At 32.0% G+C, this 20247-nt stretch overlaps 2 protein-coding genes across 2 annotated transcripts; both read left to right on the forward strand.

The window, feature by feature from the left end:
• The first annotated feature begins 2085 nt into the window (after positions 1–2085).
• On the forward strand, positions 2086–4310 carry LOC110618738 (heat stress transcription factor A-4c). Its single transcript, XM_021761976.2, has 2 exons — positions 2086–2926; positions 3141–4310. The coding sequence occupies exons 1-2, from the start codon at positions 2708–2710 to the stop codon at positions 4164–4166; spliced, it is 1245 nt and encodes a 414-aa protein (XP_021617668.1). The 5' UTR covers positions 2086–2707; the 3' UTR covers positions 4167–4310.
• Positions 4311–5640: 1330 nt separating this feature from the next.
• LOC110609935 (probable sugar phosphate/phosphate translocator At1g06470) lies at positions 5641–20080 on the forward strand. Its single transcript, XM_043957999.1, is given in 14 exon segments — positions 5641–6187; positions 6190–6288; positions 6291–6618; positions 6731–6900; positions 8598–8683; positions 8817–8866; positions 9605–9672; positions 10695–10795; positions 10989–11001; positions 11508–11692; positions 17894–17980; positions 18572–18666; positions 19473–19602; positions 19696–20080. Coding segments are annotated over 13 exon segments (1536 nt in total). The 5' UTR covers positions 5641–6045; the 3' UTR covers positions 19585–19602; positions 19696–20080.
• The last annotated feature ends 167 nt before the right edge of the window (positions 20081–20247 follow it).

Below are 20247 nucleotides of genomic sequence, written 5' to 3' on the forward strand. Positions count from 1 at the left end.
TTTACCAAGCAAAAAGAGTGGATAAAGAAACAATTAAAAAAATATCTGTTTCCTACTTTCTATGCCAGTGAAACGGCGTCGTATTTTCCATGTTAATCCTGAACTCAGCTCCTGAAATTTAATAAAGATATCTTAAAAGATTTAGGTTTTGTTTGGTTAACAATAACATCAATGATCGATGATGAACCATTAGTGACCAGCTTTGCATGGTAATGTTATTATTATTAATTGGAAATTTTATTATTTAATTTCTAATATTATTTGAAAATTTAATAATTTAATTAATTTTTTAATTTTAAAAAATATAAAAAATTTACTAATTAATATTTTTATTAATTTTATTTTTTACTATTTAATTATCATAGTTTAAAAAACTTATTAATCAATTCATAATTTTTTAAAAATTTATTAATTAATCTCCTTATATTAACAATATTATAAATTTTTATACATTACTTACCAGTTAAAATTAATATTGAAATTAATTAATAGACTGTTTAAAATTTTAAATATGTTTTGATATATTTTTTAAAAAAATAAAAAATTAAATAATAATTTTTTAAATAAAAAACCATGTAATAATTTTTTCCTTATTAATAGTTAATTTATGTGTTATGTCCCAGTTAAACACTTTTGTTGTTCTATTTATTTAACTATAAATACTTAATAAAAAGATAAATATATTATTATATATCATTTGTCAGTAAATTTTTTAAAATTTTAAATATATTTTAATAAGTTTTTTAAAAATAAAGAATTAAATAATAATTTTTTTATAATAAAAAGTTAAATAATATTTTTTTATTAATAATTAATTTATGCGTTATGTCCCAGTTAAACACTTTCTTTTTTTTTTTGAAAATAGTTAAACACCTTCTTTATTCTCTTTATTTAACCATAAATACTTAATAAAAAGATAAAATATTTATGTAGAAGAACGCTCTAATATTTTTTTAGAAAATAAACGAGTAAAAGTATTAATAATAGTAAAAATTATGGACTAAATAGTCATTTACTTGAGATTTAACTAACAAAATATGCTTTAATATACTTAAAAATTTGATGAAACGACTAAATTAATTAACAAAATAAAAATAAATATGTTTAATAATTTTCTAAAATATAATTGATGTTTCTTCATTCTTCGTTTAAATAATAAATCTATAAAATAATAAAAAAAACTCTAAATAATTTAGTGGATAAAATTAAGATAAATAAATTACTTCCTCTTTATTGAGAAAAAAAATTTTAATTTTTCATAAAGTAAAAAAAATGCTAATCAAATAAAAATAATTTTTATAATTTTTAAAAACTTTAAATTTTTTAATTGAATTATTTCTGATCAAATAAAATTAAAATATTGTTGAAAAATTTTTAGTGTGTTAAACAAAATGCTCAACTTTAACAAGCTAAATGTTTAAAAATATATTATAAATATTAAATGAGTTTTTTTAATAAATAAATCTAAATTAAGAATATTTATATTGATTTTCCTCTATCCACAGTCCAATTGACAAAAAAATAATTCATTTTTTTCTTTATTAAATCTATATTTTACTTATCAAGCTTTATCTAATGAACGGAATTATGAAAATATAAATAAATAAATATCGTAAATGATAATTAATTTTTTAAAAAAATACAATACTGTAATTATATAACAAAATTAGTAATTCGGAAATTATTACATTTGCCATGACGAAAAAGTCAAAATAAATGGATCTTTGTGGTGAGATCCATTAATTGGATCCGCCATCACGTGAGAAAAAAAAATCAGAAGAAAAAAAGAGAGGAGTTTAGACTCGTTGACTTTTACTAACTTAAAGCAAAATATTTTTGGGAGATTTAATTTATTAAACTAAATTTATTATTTATTTATTTATAATTTTTTTAAAAATATTCATAAATATTATTAAATTATGAATAATGTGAAAAAATATTAATGGAAATAATGTGTTATGGATTAGGCATTTCTCAATAAAGAAACTAAAATGCTGACCAGTCTTCTCTTGTTGTTGAATGTTTGAAAGTTGAAAATGAGAAGGAAATGTCCGCAGTCAAACCTATACCACTTTCCATTATTAAGACAACAAATGAAACGCCGATTGTGTCTCCGTCTTCTTTTTTCTCTTCATCTGCCTCTGCGTGTGTGTTCATATATATGTCTGTGTGTGGAGATTTAAGAGATAAGTACGGTTCTGTTTGAAAAATTTTAGCTTCTGGATTCCTTCTTTGTCTCGAGTTTTAATCTTGAAGCCATATTATTCTTCTTCTATTGTTTATTATTATTATTATTATTTAAATGGTCAAAAGCTTTGATTTATGGTTTTCTTTTCTTGCTTCTCCACCAAGTTCTGCAATTTCAATGGTTACAGTTTTCTTCAATATAGTAATTTCTCCGTTTTCCAATTCTTAAGCTTTATCAGCAATTGCTATTCGGTTTTCTCGTTTTGAGGTTATTTGTTTTCTGTAGTCCAAACCCAGAATCATTTCTGATTGAATTTGAAGGAATCCGGTTGGTTTGAGATTCTGATTCCATTTACAATACTGGGTTTCACTTGCAAACTCTCTACAGCATATGGTCTTTCGTTAAATTTGTTTGAAGTTTCCTGTAGAGGGAGCTTTGCTGGTGTTCGAAATCAGAGGTTCTGGGCAAACAAAAAGAGATTTAGGGAATTAAGTCTTGTTTGGAGAAAAAGAAAAAAACATGGATAGTTCACAAGGTAGTAGTTCGAATGCACCAGCTCCTTTTCTGATCAAAACATACGAGATGATAGATGATCCGTTGACCAACTCAGTGGTGTCTTGGAGCCACGGTGGGTGCAGTTTTGTTGTGTGGAATCCTCCTGAATTCGCTCAAGTTTTGCTTCCCAAGTACTTCAAGCATAATAATTTCTCAAGTTTTGTCAGACAGCTTAATACTTATGTAAGTATTCGCCTTGTTTCAATCTCTCTGCAAATTGGTATTGTTCAATTTGGAATTGCTCTGTTTTCATGAGCTATTTTAGTTCCTGTGCCCATTAGATTAATAGCATAGTGATCCAATTACAATAGGTTCAAAAACAGAGAAAATCAGTAGCTTAGCATGTCTACTGCAATTGCCCAATTCAGAAAATGAAGATGGGTTTCTGCTTGTGCAGGGATTCAGGAAGATTGATCCTGATCAATGGGAGTTTGCTAATGAAGAATTTATAAGAGGACAGAGACATCTTCTGAGTAATATCCGCAGAAGAAAGCCAATCCATAGCCATTCAATGCAGAACCTAGTTAATAACTCCCCAATGACCGAAGCTGAGAAAAGGGAATATGAAGAGAAGATTAAGCGACTAAAGCATGACAAGAGCTTGCTTCAGCTGGAGCTACAGAGACATGAAACAGAGAAGCAGGCCTTCCAGGGTCAGATTTTGTCTCTAGGTGAGAGATTGCAGACTATGGAGCGTAGACAGATTCAACTAGTTTCATTCTTGTCTCAACTTGCAAAGAAACCTGGATTTGCCTCCATTTTCATGCAGCAATCAGAGTACCAGAGCAGAAAGAGGAGATTACTTGAACTTGATTACTTCAATGTCGATTTCAAAATGGAAGAGAGTGAGAGTTCTCATTCTTTGAAAGACTCAACGTCGAACCTTGAGTTAGTTGACAAGTTGGATTCATCCATGAAATGTATTGAAGAATTCTTTTATGGAGCAGGGGAAGCTTTTACGCATGATATGCAGCCATCACCAATCATTTTAAGAGTGCTAAGTGCTTCTTCCATTGATGGAGAAACTTGCTCACCTAGATCACATCAATCTTCACTTCATTCTATGGATATTCCTTCGTCTCCTGAGCTGCCTCCATGTATCAATCACATCAATAGTCTGAACACTCCACCTGAATCTCCACAGTTTGATGTAAACTGCGAGCCCATTAGTAGTGCTCCGGTGGTTGAAGCTGTAAAAGAATCAGAATCAGAATTGGAGACGACAAATTCGTCGACTCCCCAAGGAGCAAATGATCATTTCTGGGAATATTTCCTTACTGAAGCTCCTGGTGGTAGTAGCACGCAGGCAGTCGAACATGGGTTCGAGCGTAGAACAAGCGATGAGAGACTTTGGTGGAATGCGAACACCATAAATGATCTTACAAAACACATGGAGCACCTTGCACCAACTGAAAGAACATGATCTTTGCTCTTCTCCGTCGATTCTCTGATAGCTTGCTGTATATTAGGCAATAGAAGAAATTGGGCTAGACATTCTCGCTTTTCTCGTTTTAATCAAATTTTGTAGTATATTCCTATTAAAAGCCTGTATGATATTACTTTTGGACCTGTGCTTCGAAAACAACAAGTTTTTAAAATTAATTAGTTAGAGGATATTAAAAAAATTTAAATCAAGCCTTACTTAAAAGTTTTAAAGTTAGAAATTTTTATTACACCAGATATAAGTTTTAAAATTAAAATTTTTATTATACTCACAAATTTAATTTGGTGAGAACTAATAAATGTATTTAAATAAATTTCAAGAGATTTTAAATTTTACTCCCCGATCTCTAATCTCTATTTAAAAAAAAATAAAACTTTTATTATAAAAATATTTTAAAATATGAAAAAATATTTTATTTTTTTAATAAATATATTCCCCGTGAATCTATATATATAAAAAAATTATTATGATATAATTCGATAATTAAAAAATAATTTATGTTAGAGTAAGTTTTGGTCAATGAAATAAATTTCAAAATAAATAATATGATAATTTAATAAATAGATTGACCTCTAAACTATTTGAAAAATGATGCATATAATAACAGTTCGGTTGTATATAATATTAGATAAAATTTTTATATTAAAATTTATGTAAAATTAATTAAATTATATATTGATAATAATATAAATTTAAATATGAATATTTGATATAATTATTATATAATTGATATCTTAATTTTTTTTATAACTAAAAATATGTTGTATTTAACTTAAAAATTAACGTTTGATAATATCTAACCAGCTGTTGGAGAGATATCATATTCTATCTTTAATTCATTTACATTAAATTCTGTTTTACTATTAAATAAATAATTATTTAGTTTATTTAATAGTAGTCATTATGAAATAAAATAAATGATTTTTTTCTTATTTTTTAAATGATGTTTTATTTTAAAGAGAATTATTATTTCTTCAATATAATACATAAAGTTCATTAGTTAATTTTTTAATTTTAAAAAATATATTAAAATATTTTTTATTAAAAATTATATTAATTAATTCTTTTAATTAATTTAATTATTAAATATAAAAAGTATTTTATTTATATTATAAAAATTAAATAATAAAATATTTGAGATCTAAAGTTAATAAAAAAAAATCGATTTTAATAAGTTTCACTTAATCTTTTATTAATAACAGTTGAATGATAAAATTCCTGGAGAAACTGCCAGTTCAATGATTTTAATATGCCTTTATTATGGTGAAAGAAAACCAATGGAGATCTACGCTTTTGTTTCTAACAAGAAAATTGGAAAGACAGTGACGCCCCAACCAATATCTACCACCAAACGCCTTGCACATGTATTTGTTTTTTCCATTATCAGATCTCAACCTCTATCGCTCTTGGATCTCAGTCTCTCAATTCTACACCGTTCTTCAGGTCACTTCAATGCTTCTTCGTTCGTTGAATTTATTATTATTGCTCTTGATTTAATCTGTGTTTGGTCTCTTAGAAAACCATAAACTGTCTTTCATGTGTATAAATTTTATGTTGTTAATGAGAGTTTCTAGTGTCGGCACTTGAGCTTGAATTCTTAGAATTTTTCCTGCTTATGTTTGGAACAGGTCGTATTTTCAATCCAATTTCTCTCTCAGTTCTTTCATCGAATACTTGATGGATTTTGAGTTTTGCATTTGGAAACCACTTTTCCAAATGTTCTGCATTTTAGCATGACATGCCATTTTGAAATGGTTGTGTTAACTATTGGAATTTGAGTGTAATGATTTGCCATTATGTATGTTTGTTGGCTTGAGTTGGAATATGTCGATGGCTTTTAGTTTGATTACAAAGGAAGATGGTAGAGAGTTGTTTCTATAATAGACGAGTAAAACGACAGGTTGAATACACTGGAGTTAATTACAATTCTACTGAAATTCAAGGTTTACATATTCAAAAAGATCCTTCATTCTCATGCTGGTGTGGTGAAGATGGAAATGTTCCTTTGAAGGTCAGTTAGAAAATTCTGATGCAGGCGTTGAAGACTCTGATTTTGAGTTGCCTTTGCATCCGCCAGATAATGTAGAAAAAGAGGCTGTAGATTATATCAATGTAAGAATAAGTTCTATAGTAGAAGTGTGCACTTGACTGGTAGTAATACCATGGATCAGGAGATCAATATACACACCATGGACCATGAAGTCAACATACACAACAGAGGGAAAGAAAAAGAGAACTATTTGCCATTTGATATTGAAAACGGGTGTCCCAAGGAGATACGTTCATCAAATAGTAGTGATGATACAGCTGATTCGTTTGGTAATCATGAAAAGTCACCACTGAAGTCTAAAAGCCCTGTATCTGCTGCTGATATTTTGAAGACTTTGTTTTTTATACTTGTTTGGTACACTTTCAGCACATTTTTGACCTTGTAAGTTCATATTTTACTTAAATAAGCATGTGATGCTTCGTTGTTCATATTTTGCATGGCACATATATTTATCTTCGCTTTCCCCCCATGTGGTACTTGCTGGTTTCTGCAGGTACAATAAAACTCTCTTAGGTGATGATTTGGGAAAATTCCCGGCTCCATTGCTGATGAACACTGTCCATTTTGCCATGCAAGCTGTTTTATCAAACTTTATCACATGGTTTTGGTCTCATAGATTTCAACTCACTGTTTCTATGACATGGAGGGATTATTTTATGAGAGGTATCTTAGTCCATTTATTTTATCTTTTGCTTTGTTGTTAACTCGATAATTGTTTGTCAATATTGCCAAACAGATCAATGCTTTTTATTTAATTGCATACTCAGTTTTGGTTTATTTTATTTTATAAGCTTCAAAATGAACGACATAGGCTTCAGCTCAGAGAGTATAGGGGCAGGTTGATGTTGAACCTCTCCACTTAGTATTTAAGTTTGTCAGTGATAAGAATGTATGTACTCCCTTATCATCTGTATTGAGATGAAACAATTATTGCAATTACATAATAGACGTGTAGAGCTGTATTTTGGTCTCAGAATTGTCCTTAATTGAAAAAGTTTGTTAGAGGTAAAAGAAGTTGTAGTGCTTCAATGGTTATAACTTATGGGACAAATTGAAAACAGAAATGAGACTCCTTTTGGTTTTGCTGTGCTGCATAAAAAATGAGTAAACGCTGCATCACTGTAGGGATCAGTGAACAAATATAATGTATTGGTTGACTATTCTTCTTTATTGAAAAAACATTGTGGAGAAACATGAAATTGAGACATGCTAAGAGATTTTTGCCACTTGTTTTATAAATGTCTCTAGACACAACCTTATATGGGCTCTGCAAGTTTCATTTCCAATACCCTTATGCCTGTATTTGGCCTTTGACACTCCAGTCGATGATAATCTGTACTTGAAGAGGAAGTGAAATGACATTAATTTTTAGGCCCATGAGGACATGTGGATTTGTTTCATGCGAGTATTTTCTTTACGGAACATATGAACTGTGAGAGAGTTTACAAGAATTTTCCACAATCTAAATGGTAGTGTTCTCAGTTCTTCTTGTTCATGATTTTGAGATCTCTTCTTTATTTTTTTTTCTCATTATTTTTTATTGGCCTCATTAAATATTCCATGATCTTATTTAAAAAATCTTACTCCGTCTAGTCACCTTGTCTTGGTTTAATTCTGAATCTCTAAAATCCCCGAGAACCCTATGTTTTTTTTCATTGGTCTGAAAAGTCCCTAATTTAAGGTCATTTCTGCTAATTAAACTTGAATTCCTCTTCTTTGTTATGTCATTATAAATCTTGAATATCTTTTTAGCTTTGTACCCTCTATCAAGCTCTTCTTTCCAATTTTTCAACTCAAATAGTCAATTTTGTTTATGGTTGCTTCTAAAAGACCAATTCTAATTCAAACAATCTGATCTATTTCAACATGATTTCTCAAAATCATATATTTAGCTTAGTGAAATGGTTTATAAATTATCTCCTTTACATATAATGTTTTGGGACATTGTGAAAGAGCTATTTTATCAATCCAAAGATGCTAACTCTGGAACTTTTTTTTTTGTACTCTTCTTTTATTACAAGAAAGATTTAATCCTAAACTAGTTGGAGTCAGTTACATATCTTCCATTCAGCTTTATTAGACATCAAGTCTGCATTAATATTCAAGACATGTAAATATATTACTTCCCTCCCACTTCCCTTTTGCACTGCTTCCCCCCACTAACTTTTCACTTATCACATTTCCATCGGTCTATTTTATTACTATTATTATTGCAATAGCATCTCTCTTTCCATTAATTTTAAATGCTCTGTAACTAATGATTGTTTACTCTTTTATGTCTTTTGCTATGATATTCTATATAACTTGTTTAATTAACTTTTCTATCGACTAATGCTACAGATGGACTTTCCCTTTCACAGTTGTACCAACAGCTCTTGGAACAGCATTGGATGTTAATCTGAGCAATGCATCCCTTGTTTTCATCTCTGTCACATTTGCCACAATGGTTCATTCTTTTCTCCATCCCTCTCTGTATATACTGTGTCATCTGGATTACTTTGTAAACCTGTTCTGCCAGTTTTTCTTGTACTGTCTTACCTATTAAGATTATTATTTTGTTTTTTTTTTTTTTTCTGCAGTGCAAATCTGCTTCTCCTATCTTTCTTCTTTTATTTGCTTTTGCATTCAGGTGAGTGTCTGTTCAACTTATCTTCTTGACTAATCTCGTAATTTTTTGCTGTTGATATGCAAGTATTCTGTCCAGCATTTAAACTCCCCCGCCCCCCCCCCCTCCCCCCCAAAAAAAATGTATGTGTCATCATACAGTGTTATTTGAGTAGCCCTATTAATTTTATCTTCATTGTTTCTCAGTGATTCTGAACCTTCTTTTGTTTTTTTTTTTTTTTTTTTTCAATTTTCAAGGTTAACTAAACCATGATGGATAGTGCATTACTTATTTGATTTCAACTGAAAAGAAATTTTATTTGAGAAGTCATTAAATGTTTTTTCTTTATTTCTTTTTTTTTGCGGGGGGGAGGGGGGGTGTAGTATTAAGTTATTTCGGGATTAAGGCTCCAACTCTTACCTCCTTTCTTACCCTTGATTTTGCTGCAACTTAAGATTCCTTGGCTACAGAATCTCTCGGGAAAGTGTATATGTTACATATATATGCCTTTATTTCTTTTCCTGATGAAAAACTGTGTGTTTTGTGCTTTTAGCACTCGTCTGTGTGTTTTCTTGTTCTTTTTATCTTTAAAATCATAAAATGCTTATATGTGAAAGTGCCCGTGTTTATGCATGTGCATTTTTTGTCATGTCTTAAACTATTTTTATCTAAATATCAAGTTTCTTATGTGTTGTTTGATCACATTTAATTAATATATTTTATTTCACACATCTATGTATTAATTTTGAACTGTTTTTTAAGGTTGGAGTCTCCGAGCATTAAACTTTCAGGTATCATAGTGATAATCTCCATTGGAATTTTATTGTCTGGTAAGCTCCTTAATCCATTTTATTCTAAATATTAATTAATTCTTTCATTGTGCCTTTGTTTGCCTTCCATCCCACTTTAGCTCTTGGGTTGGAACAATTACAGGACTTGACTGTCAAGGAAATATTCATTCAATGTTACACTTTTTTTTTTTGTTTTTTTATGTAAAACTATTAGTTGGATCTCATATAGGGTAGATTATCTCAAGTCATTTTAACTTCTTTGATCTGCATTTTTTCCCTTTATTTTGCTTGTTACGCTCGAGCACACATACAATTTATATGGTAAAAACAAGGGTTACTTTTCTGGACTCTAAAAACAGTATATGCCAATATATTGATTTAAATTCAAATTTCAATATATTAAATATATGGGAGCCTTTCCCATTAACTGAACATGAAAAATTAATTGTATGGATTTGTGTATTAGTTTTCTTGGATATCCTTTTTGCTAACAGATAGTTCTAAATTTTCATGCAACTTTTAAATCATCGGTCATCACACAGGGCTTGCCCCATAGATGTGTGATGTATGCCACCGCTTTAGGAATATAATACCGTTCATCTTGTTAATCCATTAATCAATAGTATTTTTTATGGGAAATAATTCTTATTGTTTTTTGCATCACTGGTAGATGAAAATCTACATGAATGAAGCAATTCCATAATTAATTGTCATGGTAGCATTTGACCTATCTGTTTGTGGGGAAACATGTTAAGCATCCATTTTTTTCATGGACCCTTATCCCTTTTGCCGATGTATAATCCCATGTGCTAAAATTTAAATTTGGATCATGTTTGATACTGTCTCATCGAACACTCATACTGAGTTAATATGACATACAACATGACAACATTAACACGGTAACAATGATTTTGTTTTCTAATCTCTTATCTTTAGTGCATTACAGTTTTTATTATTACAAGTTTGTAACTAAATTTTCTGTTCTAAATCTCAAGCGTTCTTTTTCTCCAGTGTCCATGCTTATATGTTTTCTAATTTACTTAATTAATTCTTATATCCAGTGGCGAAGGAGACAGAATTTGAGTTTTGGGGATTTGTGCTTGTTATGCTTGCTGCTGTTATGTCTGGGTTTCGCTGGTCCATGACTCAAATTCTTCTGCAGGTATGATCTCATTATTGTTTATTTATGTATGGAACCTAAAGTATTAGTTACCCATACTTAATGACCTTTTATAGATAAGTAGAGTTGCTTATCTGTCTGTCACTGTTTATCTGATTTTGCTTTTGTTTCTTTCTGCCTCATGGAACTTATTATCTCAAATTGATGATGCATGGCAATCCAAACTGACATCAAGAAAGAAGAATATGGTAGGTGTATCTTTTTTTGGTTCCTCCTACTTGTTTGTTATTGTGATTGTTGCAATCCCCGTTGCTGTTGGTTTGATTTGTAGCATTATATACTTGTAATAATGTGTTTGCAAGGAATGATTCCAGTTATGCTTCTTGAAAGGGCATGTGCAAAAGTGCTTTTAGTAATGTTGTTTTTGGTTATTTGAGCAAGGTAATATTATAATCTCAGTTAAGCTTCATTACTAAAGGTTTAATATGTAATATATATCCACAACCTAAAGGATTAATATATATTCACAATTTATGCTGTCTCGATGCATGAATTAATTGCTCTTGTTGTTGATGTCTGAGTAAGATGATTGATAGGGCTGCTCAAAGGGATTAGTGTCAATCCAATTTATTTCTTCTTTACCATTGATCGACTTATATCCTCTATTTATTTTGCATTAGTATTTTTACTTGTTTGGGTTTTGATCGAGTTTCATACTCTATGCAACATTAAGGTGCTTTTTTGTTCTTTTCAGGTTTGAAAAATCCACTTACATTGATGAGCTATGTGACTCCAATAATGGCGATTGGAACTGCTTTTCTTTCTCTTATATTTGATCCGTGGTATGAATTTGAAAAGAGCGGTTACTTTGATAATTCTTGGCACATTTTTCAGAGCTGCCTCTTGATGTTTTTTGGTGGAACACTGGCCTTTTTCATGGTACAAGTCTAGGTCAAACTTTATTCTTTGGCATTTTATCCTTAACTTTTTAATCTTCATTTATTTATTTTTATTTGTGGATGGGTGTGACCCTATTGAATTTTATAAAGTTCTTGGAAAATGAAGATTGGATTTTTCTCTAAACACTATGTTTGGAGGAATTTAGAAGGTAAGGTTTTTTAAATAAAGTATCTATTTAGAAGGGAGTTTCTTTAAGTAAGGTAAGGTTTTCAGAATGTGTTGTGGAGGTTTTGATATTTTACCTACCATATCTTATTTTACTTTACTGTATAGAACCTCCTTTCCCTCCATCCAAACACACTGTTAGAGGATGGTCAAGTATCAAGTATTTATATGATACTTGTTGATATATGGTAGGCATGTGAAAGAGTCCTCTGAGAGGTTTCATGGTGGATTCTATAAAAGGCATTTACTCTATGCATAGAGGATTAAAGGTTAGGAAAGATATGTTTGAGGAGATAGTCACACTAGTATTCAAACAGTTTAGGGTAATATGGTGGACTTTCTTATCATTGTTGGATAGACCAAGGATTTATATCTTTTCTCTTCGGTGGATGAGTCGTAAACAATAATTTTATGGTATATGATGCCAATGATGTAGTTCTAAATTCTAATAGAAGGATCTTGAATTGTGGGATCATCAAAGTGCTAGGATTATGGAGAAGTACACTAGAGAAAGTCTCAAGTTAAAAAGAAGTAAAAAGTGAGTTTAGTGCACTGCATTTACCAATGCAAGATGGAACGAGCAAAGTTGGTTTAGCCTAGATGTTATAGATGTCTTGCAAAGCCCAAGCACACATTTTAAATACCTTGGTCAAAGTGATATTGAAAGCATAGAGGATGTCAGTTGTAAGGGTAAATATGATGGATGAACTGGAGTACTGCAATAAGTTTGATGTGATATCAAAGTAAAATTAAGTTGAAGGAAAGTTTTACTTAAACTTTATTTAAGTTGTGATGTATATGTGTGTAAAGTTAATTTGAGATAGACTTTGTTATACAACATGTCATTGGAAGTGAAGAGGATGTCAACTATCAGGTTAAAATATGGTGGATAAATTGGAGAAGTATGATATGAGTCTGATATGATTGCAAATGCTATTTAAATTGAAGGAAAAAATTCTGCAGAACCACTGTAGACACTTATGATGTATGACAATGAGTGTTGATTAATGAAAAAAGCATGCATGCAAGATTAATGTAGCAAAAAAAGAATGCTAATGTGGATGTATGGAAATATAAGGATTGGATAAGAAAATGCACTAGTGAGAAAACTTGCTTATATTTGAAGTTGCAGTCAAAAAAGAAAGAGGCAAACTTAGGATGATGCTAGGAGCAGTGAAAAAACATTTAGTGATTTAACTTCTGAAGATGTAGTCCTAAACTGAGTGCAATTGAGAAAAAAATTCCATATAGCTTACCCCAACTAGTTTGGGGTTGGATTTAGTTGAGTTGAGATGGGTAAGTTGTAGTTTTCCTGATCTATGATTACGTCACTGTTAAATCTGGGTCAGTTCTAACTCATCCAAAAGCTCCGGGAAGGAGCACATGGCCCATATAAGGGCACATTACCCTTTTTCAAATCGATGTGGGATTTAACACAATCCCCTCACACCCAGAACTTTACTGGTGCATGATATATTCATGGAAGGCCCAACATCGGAGGGAAGACTCTGATATCATGAAAAATTTTGGGAGGAATTTTTGATTCTATTCCAATTGAATAAATCTTCACAAGATTTGAGTATTTATACATGTTATAGGTTATAGGAAGTAAATATGTTAATATAGGAAGTAAATATTGATAGATGGATCAGTTGCTTAATCTCAGGGATTGTATAATCATAGACTTGATTTTCCTTCCTGTTTAGATACCGTCTCTCATGTATAAATAGATTGTAATCTCTATTGTGAAATACAACAAAATATTATATTTCTACATGGTATCAGAGCCACCCTGAGTCAGACAAATTGTGCGGAGCTAGTGGGCCTGCGAGGAAAGGGCTACCCGTGTGAGACTAGGTGGAGCCGCCCAAGGTACTAGCGAACCACAATACCCGAGGGTCCGGTCTTGGTTTAGCAATTGTATTCGATTCAGTTGCGATGAGGACGTTGCAAATTTAGCAAGGGACAGTGTGACGTCCACCTGCTAGCTTGTGGATTCCGTCTAACATTTGGAGACTTAGGGCTCTGTTCATTTTGGGTTACCCATAAAGGGTAATTTGGAGACTTAGGGCTCTATTCATTTGGGTTAACCATAAAGGGTAACGTTTGGAGAATTAGGGCTCTATTCATCGGGATTACCCATAAAGGGTAATATTTGGAGACTCGGGACTCTGTTCATTTGGGTTACCCATAAAGGGTAACATTTGGAGACATTCGGTACTGTTCACGGGTACTGTTCATCGATTACTGTTCACGAGTTACTTTCACGGGTTCTGTTCTTTTGATCGTTTGTTTATTTTGATTGTTTAGGGTTGGTTGTCTTTATGGCTGAAATTGATTATATATGTAATAAGTTGAGCATAGTTAACATTTATGCTCCAACTTGAGGGGGAATGTTATAGGTTATAAGAAGTAAATATGTTAATATAGGAAGTAAATATTGATAGATGGATTAGTTGCTTAATCTCAGGGATTGTATAATTATAGACTTGATTTTCCTTCGTGTTTAGATATCGTCTCTCATGTATAAATAGATTGTAATCTCTATTGTGAAATACAACAAAATATTATATTTCTACAATACACAAAGAATCAACCTAAAATAGGAATATTTATGATAAAAATAAAATCTTTGTAATCAAGCCTAATTAGGATCCTAAAGGTTTGAATCCTCTTAATTAGGAATCTTCTATGTTAGTCAACACTTTCCCTCAAATTGGTGTATAGATATCTTACATGCCCAACTTGCAAATCAAGGTGTGATAGGTCTTGTTGTTGAGTCTTTTAATAAATATATTAGCTAACTGTTCATCGGAAATCATATGATTTAATCTCAAGACACTATTTATTAACTTCTCTTTAATGAAGTGTCGATCAATCTCTGCATGCTTCGTTCGGTCATGATGAACCGAATTGTAAGCTATATTGATGGCAGCTTTGTTGTCGCAGTATAAGAGGAGTTTGTCTCTTTTCAACAGTTTTAGTTCCTCCAACAATTTCTGCAATCATAGGAGTCCACAAACACTTTGTGCTATAGCTCTATATTTTGCCTCAACACTTGATCGAGCAACAACACTTTGTTTTTTGCTTCTCCAAGTGATAAGATTTCCTCCCACAAGTGTGTATTAACCACTAGTCGACCTCCCATCATCAGGGGATCCAGCCCAATCTGTATCTTTGAATGCGTGTATACGGAGATGACCGTGTTTAAAGAATAGAATACCATTTTCCAGAAGCAGACTTCAAGTATCGCAAAATGTGAAAAACAGCTTACATGTGGGACTCACGAGGATCATGCATAAACTGACTGGCTAAGCTGACTGCATATGCAATGTCTGGTCGAGTATGTGAAAGATAAATCAGTTTACTTACCAACCTCTGATATTTATTAATATCCACTGATTCACCAATCCTTGCTTGTAGCTTGTGATTGCTCTCAGTGGGAGTTTCTGCTGGTTTGCAACCTAACATACCAGTTTCTTCCAAAAGATCCAGAATGTATTTTCTCTAAGAAATAAAGATTCCCTTCTTTGACCTGCCAACCTCGATTTCCAGGAAATATTGCAGTTTTCCTAGATCTTTGATTTCGAACTCCTAAGTCAAAAGGTTTTTCAGCCTAGTCATCTCTTCAATGTCATCCCCTGTCGTTACTATGTCATCAACATAGACTATGAGAAGAAGAGTAATTTTATCCTTGTGATGTCTGATAAATAGGGTATGGTCAGTATTGCTCTGTTGATTGCCAAAGAAAATCATAGCTCTACTGAATCGATCAAACTAAGCTCTGGGTGATTGTTTCTACCCATACAAAGCCTTCTTTAGCCTGCACACCTTTTCTTGTATTTTCTTATGGAGGAATTTTATATATACTTTCTCCTCTAAGTCTCCATGGAGGAATGCTTTTTTCACATCAAATTGCTGTAGGTCCTAGTCAAAGTTGATAGCGCAAGATAGCAATATTTTGATTGAGTTTATTTTGGCAATAGGGGCAAATGTCTCCTAATAATTCACTCTATGGGTTTGAGTATATCTCTTGACAACTAGTCTGGCCTTGAATCTTTTAATTGATCCATCTGCTTTATGTTTCACAGTGAACACCCATTTGTAGCCAACTAGTTTTTTTCAGGTGGAAGAGACATCAACTCCTAGGTCTCATTTTTATCAAGGCTTTCATTTCTTCAATTATTGTTCCCTTCCAATTAGAATTTTTGAAAACTTCCTTCCAATCCTGTGGATAGACATAGAGGAAATAGACAAAGCAAAGACTCTATAAGATAGAGACAAAGGATCATAAGAGAGAAAGTTAGAAATAGAGTGCTTTGTGCAAGACCTAACTCTTTTTCTTTGAGCAATTGGTTTATATAGATTATCAATAGGCTCAAGGTTTAGGGATGACTCACCAAATAGAGAAAAGGAAGATTCATGACACTGAGTAGGCTGTACAATGACTTTTTTTGTTTCTGTTTTGTCTCTTTCCGAGTATCTTCTTAAATCTGATTTATCTAAACGTTCAATTTGATCACCAATAGTCTCCCCTTGTATAGTAGTCTCCTGATCACCAATAGTCTCCCCTGTATAGTAGTCTCCTCTAGAGTATAAACCATCTTGTGAAAAGATTAAAAACAAGAAAACACATTACTCTTTGCTTTTATTAAATAAATCCAAGTTATACGAGTGCAACAATTAATAAAAATAACAAACTGATGATTACGAGAGAGTGAGACCGTTTGAGTAGGTCCCCAAATATCAGAATGGATCATTACAAAAGGGATCGTACTCTTATTGTTACTGAAAGGATAATAAGTTTTTGTATGTTTAGTATACTCACAAACATCACAAAATAAAAAAACCACATTTAGCCTTGGAAAATAAATCAGGATAAAGTTTCTCTAAAACAAAGAAAAATGGGTGTTTTAACCGTTGATACCACTGTATGATTTTTTGGTTGACATTGTGATTTCTTTCAAAAAGAGTCCGAGGTGAATTCAAACTTAGATTCTCTTCTAATATATATAAGTCATTGTGCAGTCTACCATTGTCTATCCTCTTTCCAGTTTGAAGGTCTTGGATAACACAGTGGTTTGAAAAAAATTCAATTTACAGTTAAATGCTTTGATAAGAGCACTAACAGATAAAAGATTAATAGGGAAATGAGGAACATGAAGAACAGAGGAACATGAAGAACAGAGGAACATGAAGAATAGAGGATAATTTGATTTTTGGAGTACAAACAATAGAATCAGTTCCAGATATAGGAGTGAAAGAACTATCTGCGATTAGACATGGAATATAATTAAGGAATCCTTTAGAGAAGTCCGTCATATGTCTATTTGCACCGGAATCAATAATCCATGGAGCAGAATCAAAAGACGAAATAAAAGTATTTTAAGAAGTCCTTACATTATCCAGACAAGTCACTGTTATTTCAAGAAAAACCACCCTTTTTCCGTCAAAAACAGTGAAAAGTTACTGTTACTGAAGAAAGAATTACTGTTTACCGACGAAAAAGGCACAGGTCCAGCAGATCAAAAGCGTGACTTAAAGACGTCTGTCGAAAAAAAACCACCGAAAAATGTCTCCCACGCTGGAAAAAGGTGAACCAAGTCACGGGTCTACACAGGTAAGAGGTGGGACTCGAAGGCGAGTCTGTCGGAAAGGATCACTGTTGAAAAAAACCACCGGAAAACATCACACATGCCAGCCCGTGCGACGGTCCAGTAACCCTGTTGGTGGCGGCAACGAGATAAAAAAAAGCTCCTAAATATGGTAGTACCAAAAAGGTGGATCTAGAGTTTTAGAAACCCCAATAAGAAAAAATTTAATTTAAACCTTAAATCAAGAAAAAGCTTTGATACCATATTAAATCTGGGTCAGGCCTAACTCATCACTACACTCCAAAAGCTAGCTTAAAGGGAAGGAGTGCCTATGGCCCATATAAGGGGCACATTGCTTTTTTCCAAACCAATGTGGATTTAACAGTCATTGAAGAAATTAACCTATTCTTTGATGTTGCAGGTTTTAACGGAATACGTTCTGGTTTCAGTAACTAGTGCTGTCACTGTAACTATTGCTGGTGTTGTCAAGGAGGCTGTCACTATATTGGTATAAGCTTTTACTACATCGTTGTTCTCTTTCTTGATTAGGCAAAAATATGTTGCCCTACCAACAGTTTTCTGTTCAGACTCACTGGCCTTTTTTTTTTTAATGCTGAAATCTTTTTTTAACTTTCATCCATGTATGAACTATGCTAACTAAGCTGAATGGTAAAAAGGATCTATATTAGCTGACCACAACTAGTTTGAATCTTTGAGATCTTGTGTGAACTATTCTTTACCATTCTTTGAAGACATAAGCTGCATCATGCAAGTCCCAACACTTTGAAGACAAGAACTGCATCCTATTAGTAACAGAGCCTTATCTATAAGATATATGCTTGTGTAAAATCCTTATTTGTTTCCTCGTTGATTTCTCACTAGTTCTATCACAATGCTGCAGTGTAACTTCGGTCTCTGTCTCTCATATGTTGTTTGCATTATTTTTCCACTTAAATTCTTACAATATGTTGTTCTCTTTGCTATGCAATTATTTTAGCTATCCTTAATGGTTTTTAGTTTCGGTAATAACTGCTTATCAAGAGGCTTCTAATGCCTGGCGCTTGCTAACAGTTGTACTGATATTTATTATGCATATCAGGTTGCAGTCTTTTACTTCCATGACAAATTTACACGGTTAAAAGGTGTTGGCCTTTTAATCATAATGGTGGGCGTGAGTTTATTCAATTGGTACAAGTAAGTCATTTATCAGTAGAGTCTTGAAATTATCTAGTATATCTTGTTCTCAATTGATCCATTTTTTCTCCAAATTCAAGTGAAATTTGTTTCTGTATTTGCTTTTTCTTGGTCTTTAGTTGTTTTACAGATCTAAACCACAGGAATGACTGAAATTTGACATTTAGACCAAGGAATATAGAGGCCCTTGTATGATTTAGTCCAGAGTCCTTAACATTTTTGTTTTCATTTTCAAGTTTCAAAGCATATCTTGATTAGTTATCACTTGAGAAGAAAGTTGTCCACTAGTTATCACTTGGTTCTTAGTACTGCATTCAACTTTTTGAATGACACGTATAAGGTTGAGCAGCTATAACACTAGTTTCTATGCTAACTGGATAAGCCAATTATTAGGATATATAACTTGTTCATGACTTATTTTTCTGTAGCAGTCTTGCCGTGTAAAATCTCTCCTTTTGTTACTTGTTTGAATCAGTTAGAAAGGTTGATCTGTCTTGAAGTTTGATTCTGACTGATGGAACCCATTTTAATTTTTAACCTTAAATGAAAGAAAGATGGAAGTGGGTGACTAAAACCATTAATAGAGAGCCAAAGCTCTAAATCAAGTTGTGGAAAAATTGAAGGAAAGAATATAATATATCTTGCAGCTTTGTCTCCTAAATTTGACTAGTCTTTCATCCTAGATTTTACTCTCACCAATGTTGTACTTCCAATTAGTAAACATTCAATTTCTATTCAATTGAAGTTTTGCTAATGCAGAATATTTATCATATTAAGATATTGTAATGCAATTCATGGTTATTCAGATATGAAAAGCTACAAAAGCGTCAGATGAGTGAAAATGACTTGGCTGGATCACCTGCAGCAAATCTTGCTGCAAAATATGTTATACTTGAGGAAATGGATGATGGCAGCTAGAGCTTTTACATTCCTTCAGTAAGTCTCCTTTATGCTGTTGGCACTGTTTTGATATGATATGATATTGCAATTTGACATTTTGAATCCTAAAGGGATGCTGTTGAAATTTAGGTTCTCTGTTGGAGAAGCTTGCGATGAGCGCCGCTGGCAACTTACGTCGTATTTACCAATTTCTTCATCATCAACATTTGCACTTTACCTTGTATGTTAAGGAGTTCTGGAAACTGCAATTCAGTCCAGATGTATTCAACTTTTTGCCTTACCATGACTACCGGAGTATAGTTTCTTTTTTTCTTTTCTTTTCCTTTTATTTTTTTCTTTTTTTAATTCCAAAAGTTTCTTAAGCCTTTCAGTTTTAAGGAATACTTTCTCCTGCATAAGATACACTTCTGTTAATGCTTAATTTGGATTTTGGTTTTCTCGGGAGGACAGTGTAAAGCTTACGCTGGTTAATCTGTACAAGTTGTTAGTCTATGTTATTTTCCTGTTCTGTTCCTTTTTGTTGCTCTAAATCTGTACAATGAGTTTTTGACAATAGAAAGAACAAGTATGGTAATAATCATCGCCTATTCGCTCAAAAAAAATCATAATTTTACAGTTTTTATATTTATAATAAAAACATTTAATTCTAAATTAACTTCATTAAATTTAAATTAATTCATA

Source organism: Manihot esculenta, chromosome 1 (assembly GCF_001659605.2).
Source record: "Manihot esculenta cultivar AM560-2 chromosome 1, M.esculenta_v8, whole genome shotgun sequence".
NCBI classification, from domain to species: Eukaryota; Viridiplantae; Streptophyta; class Magnoliopsida; order Malpighiales; family Euphorbiaceae; genus Manihot; species Manihot esculenta.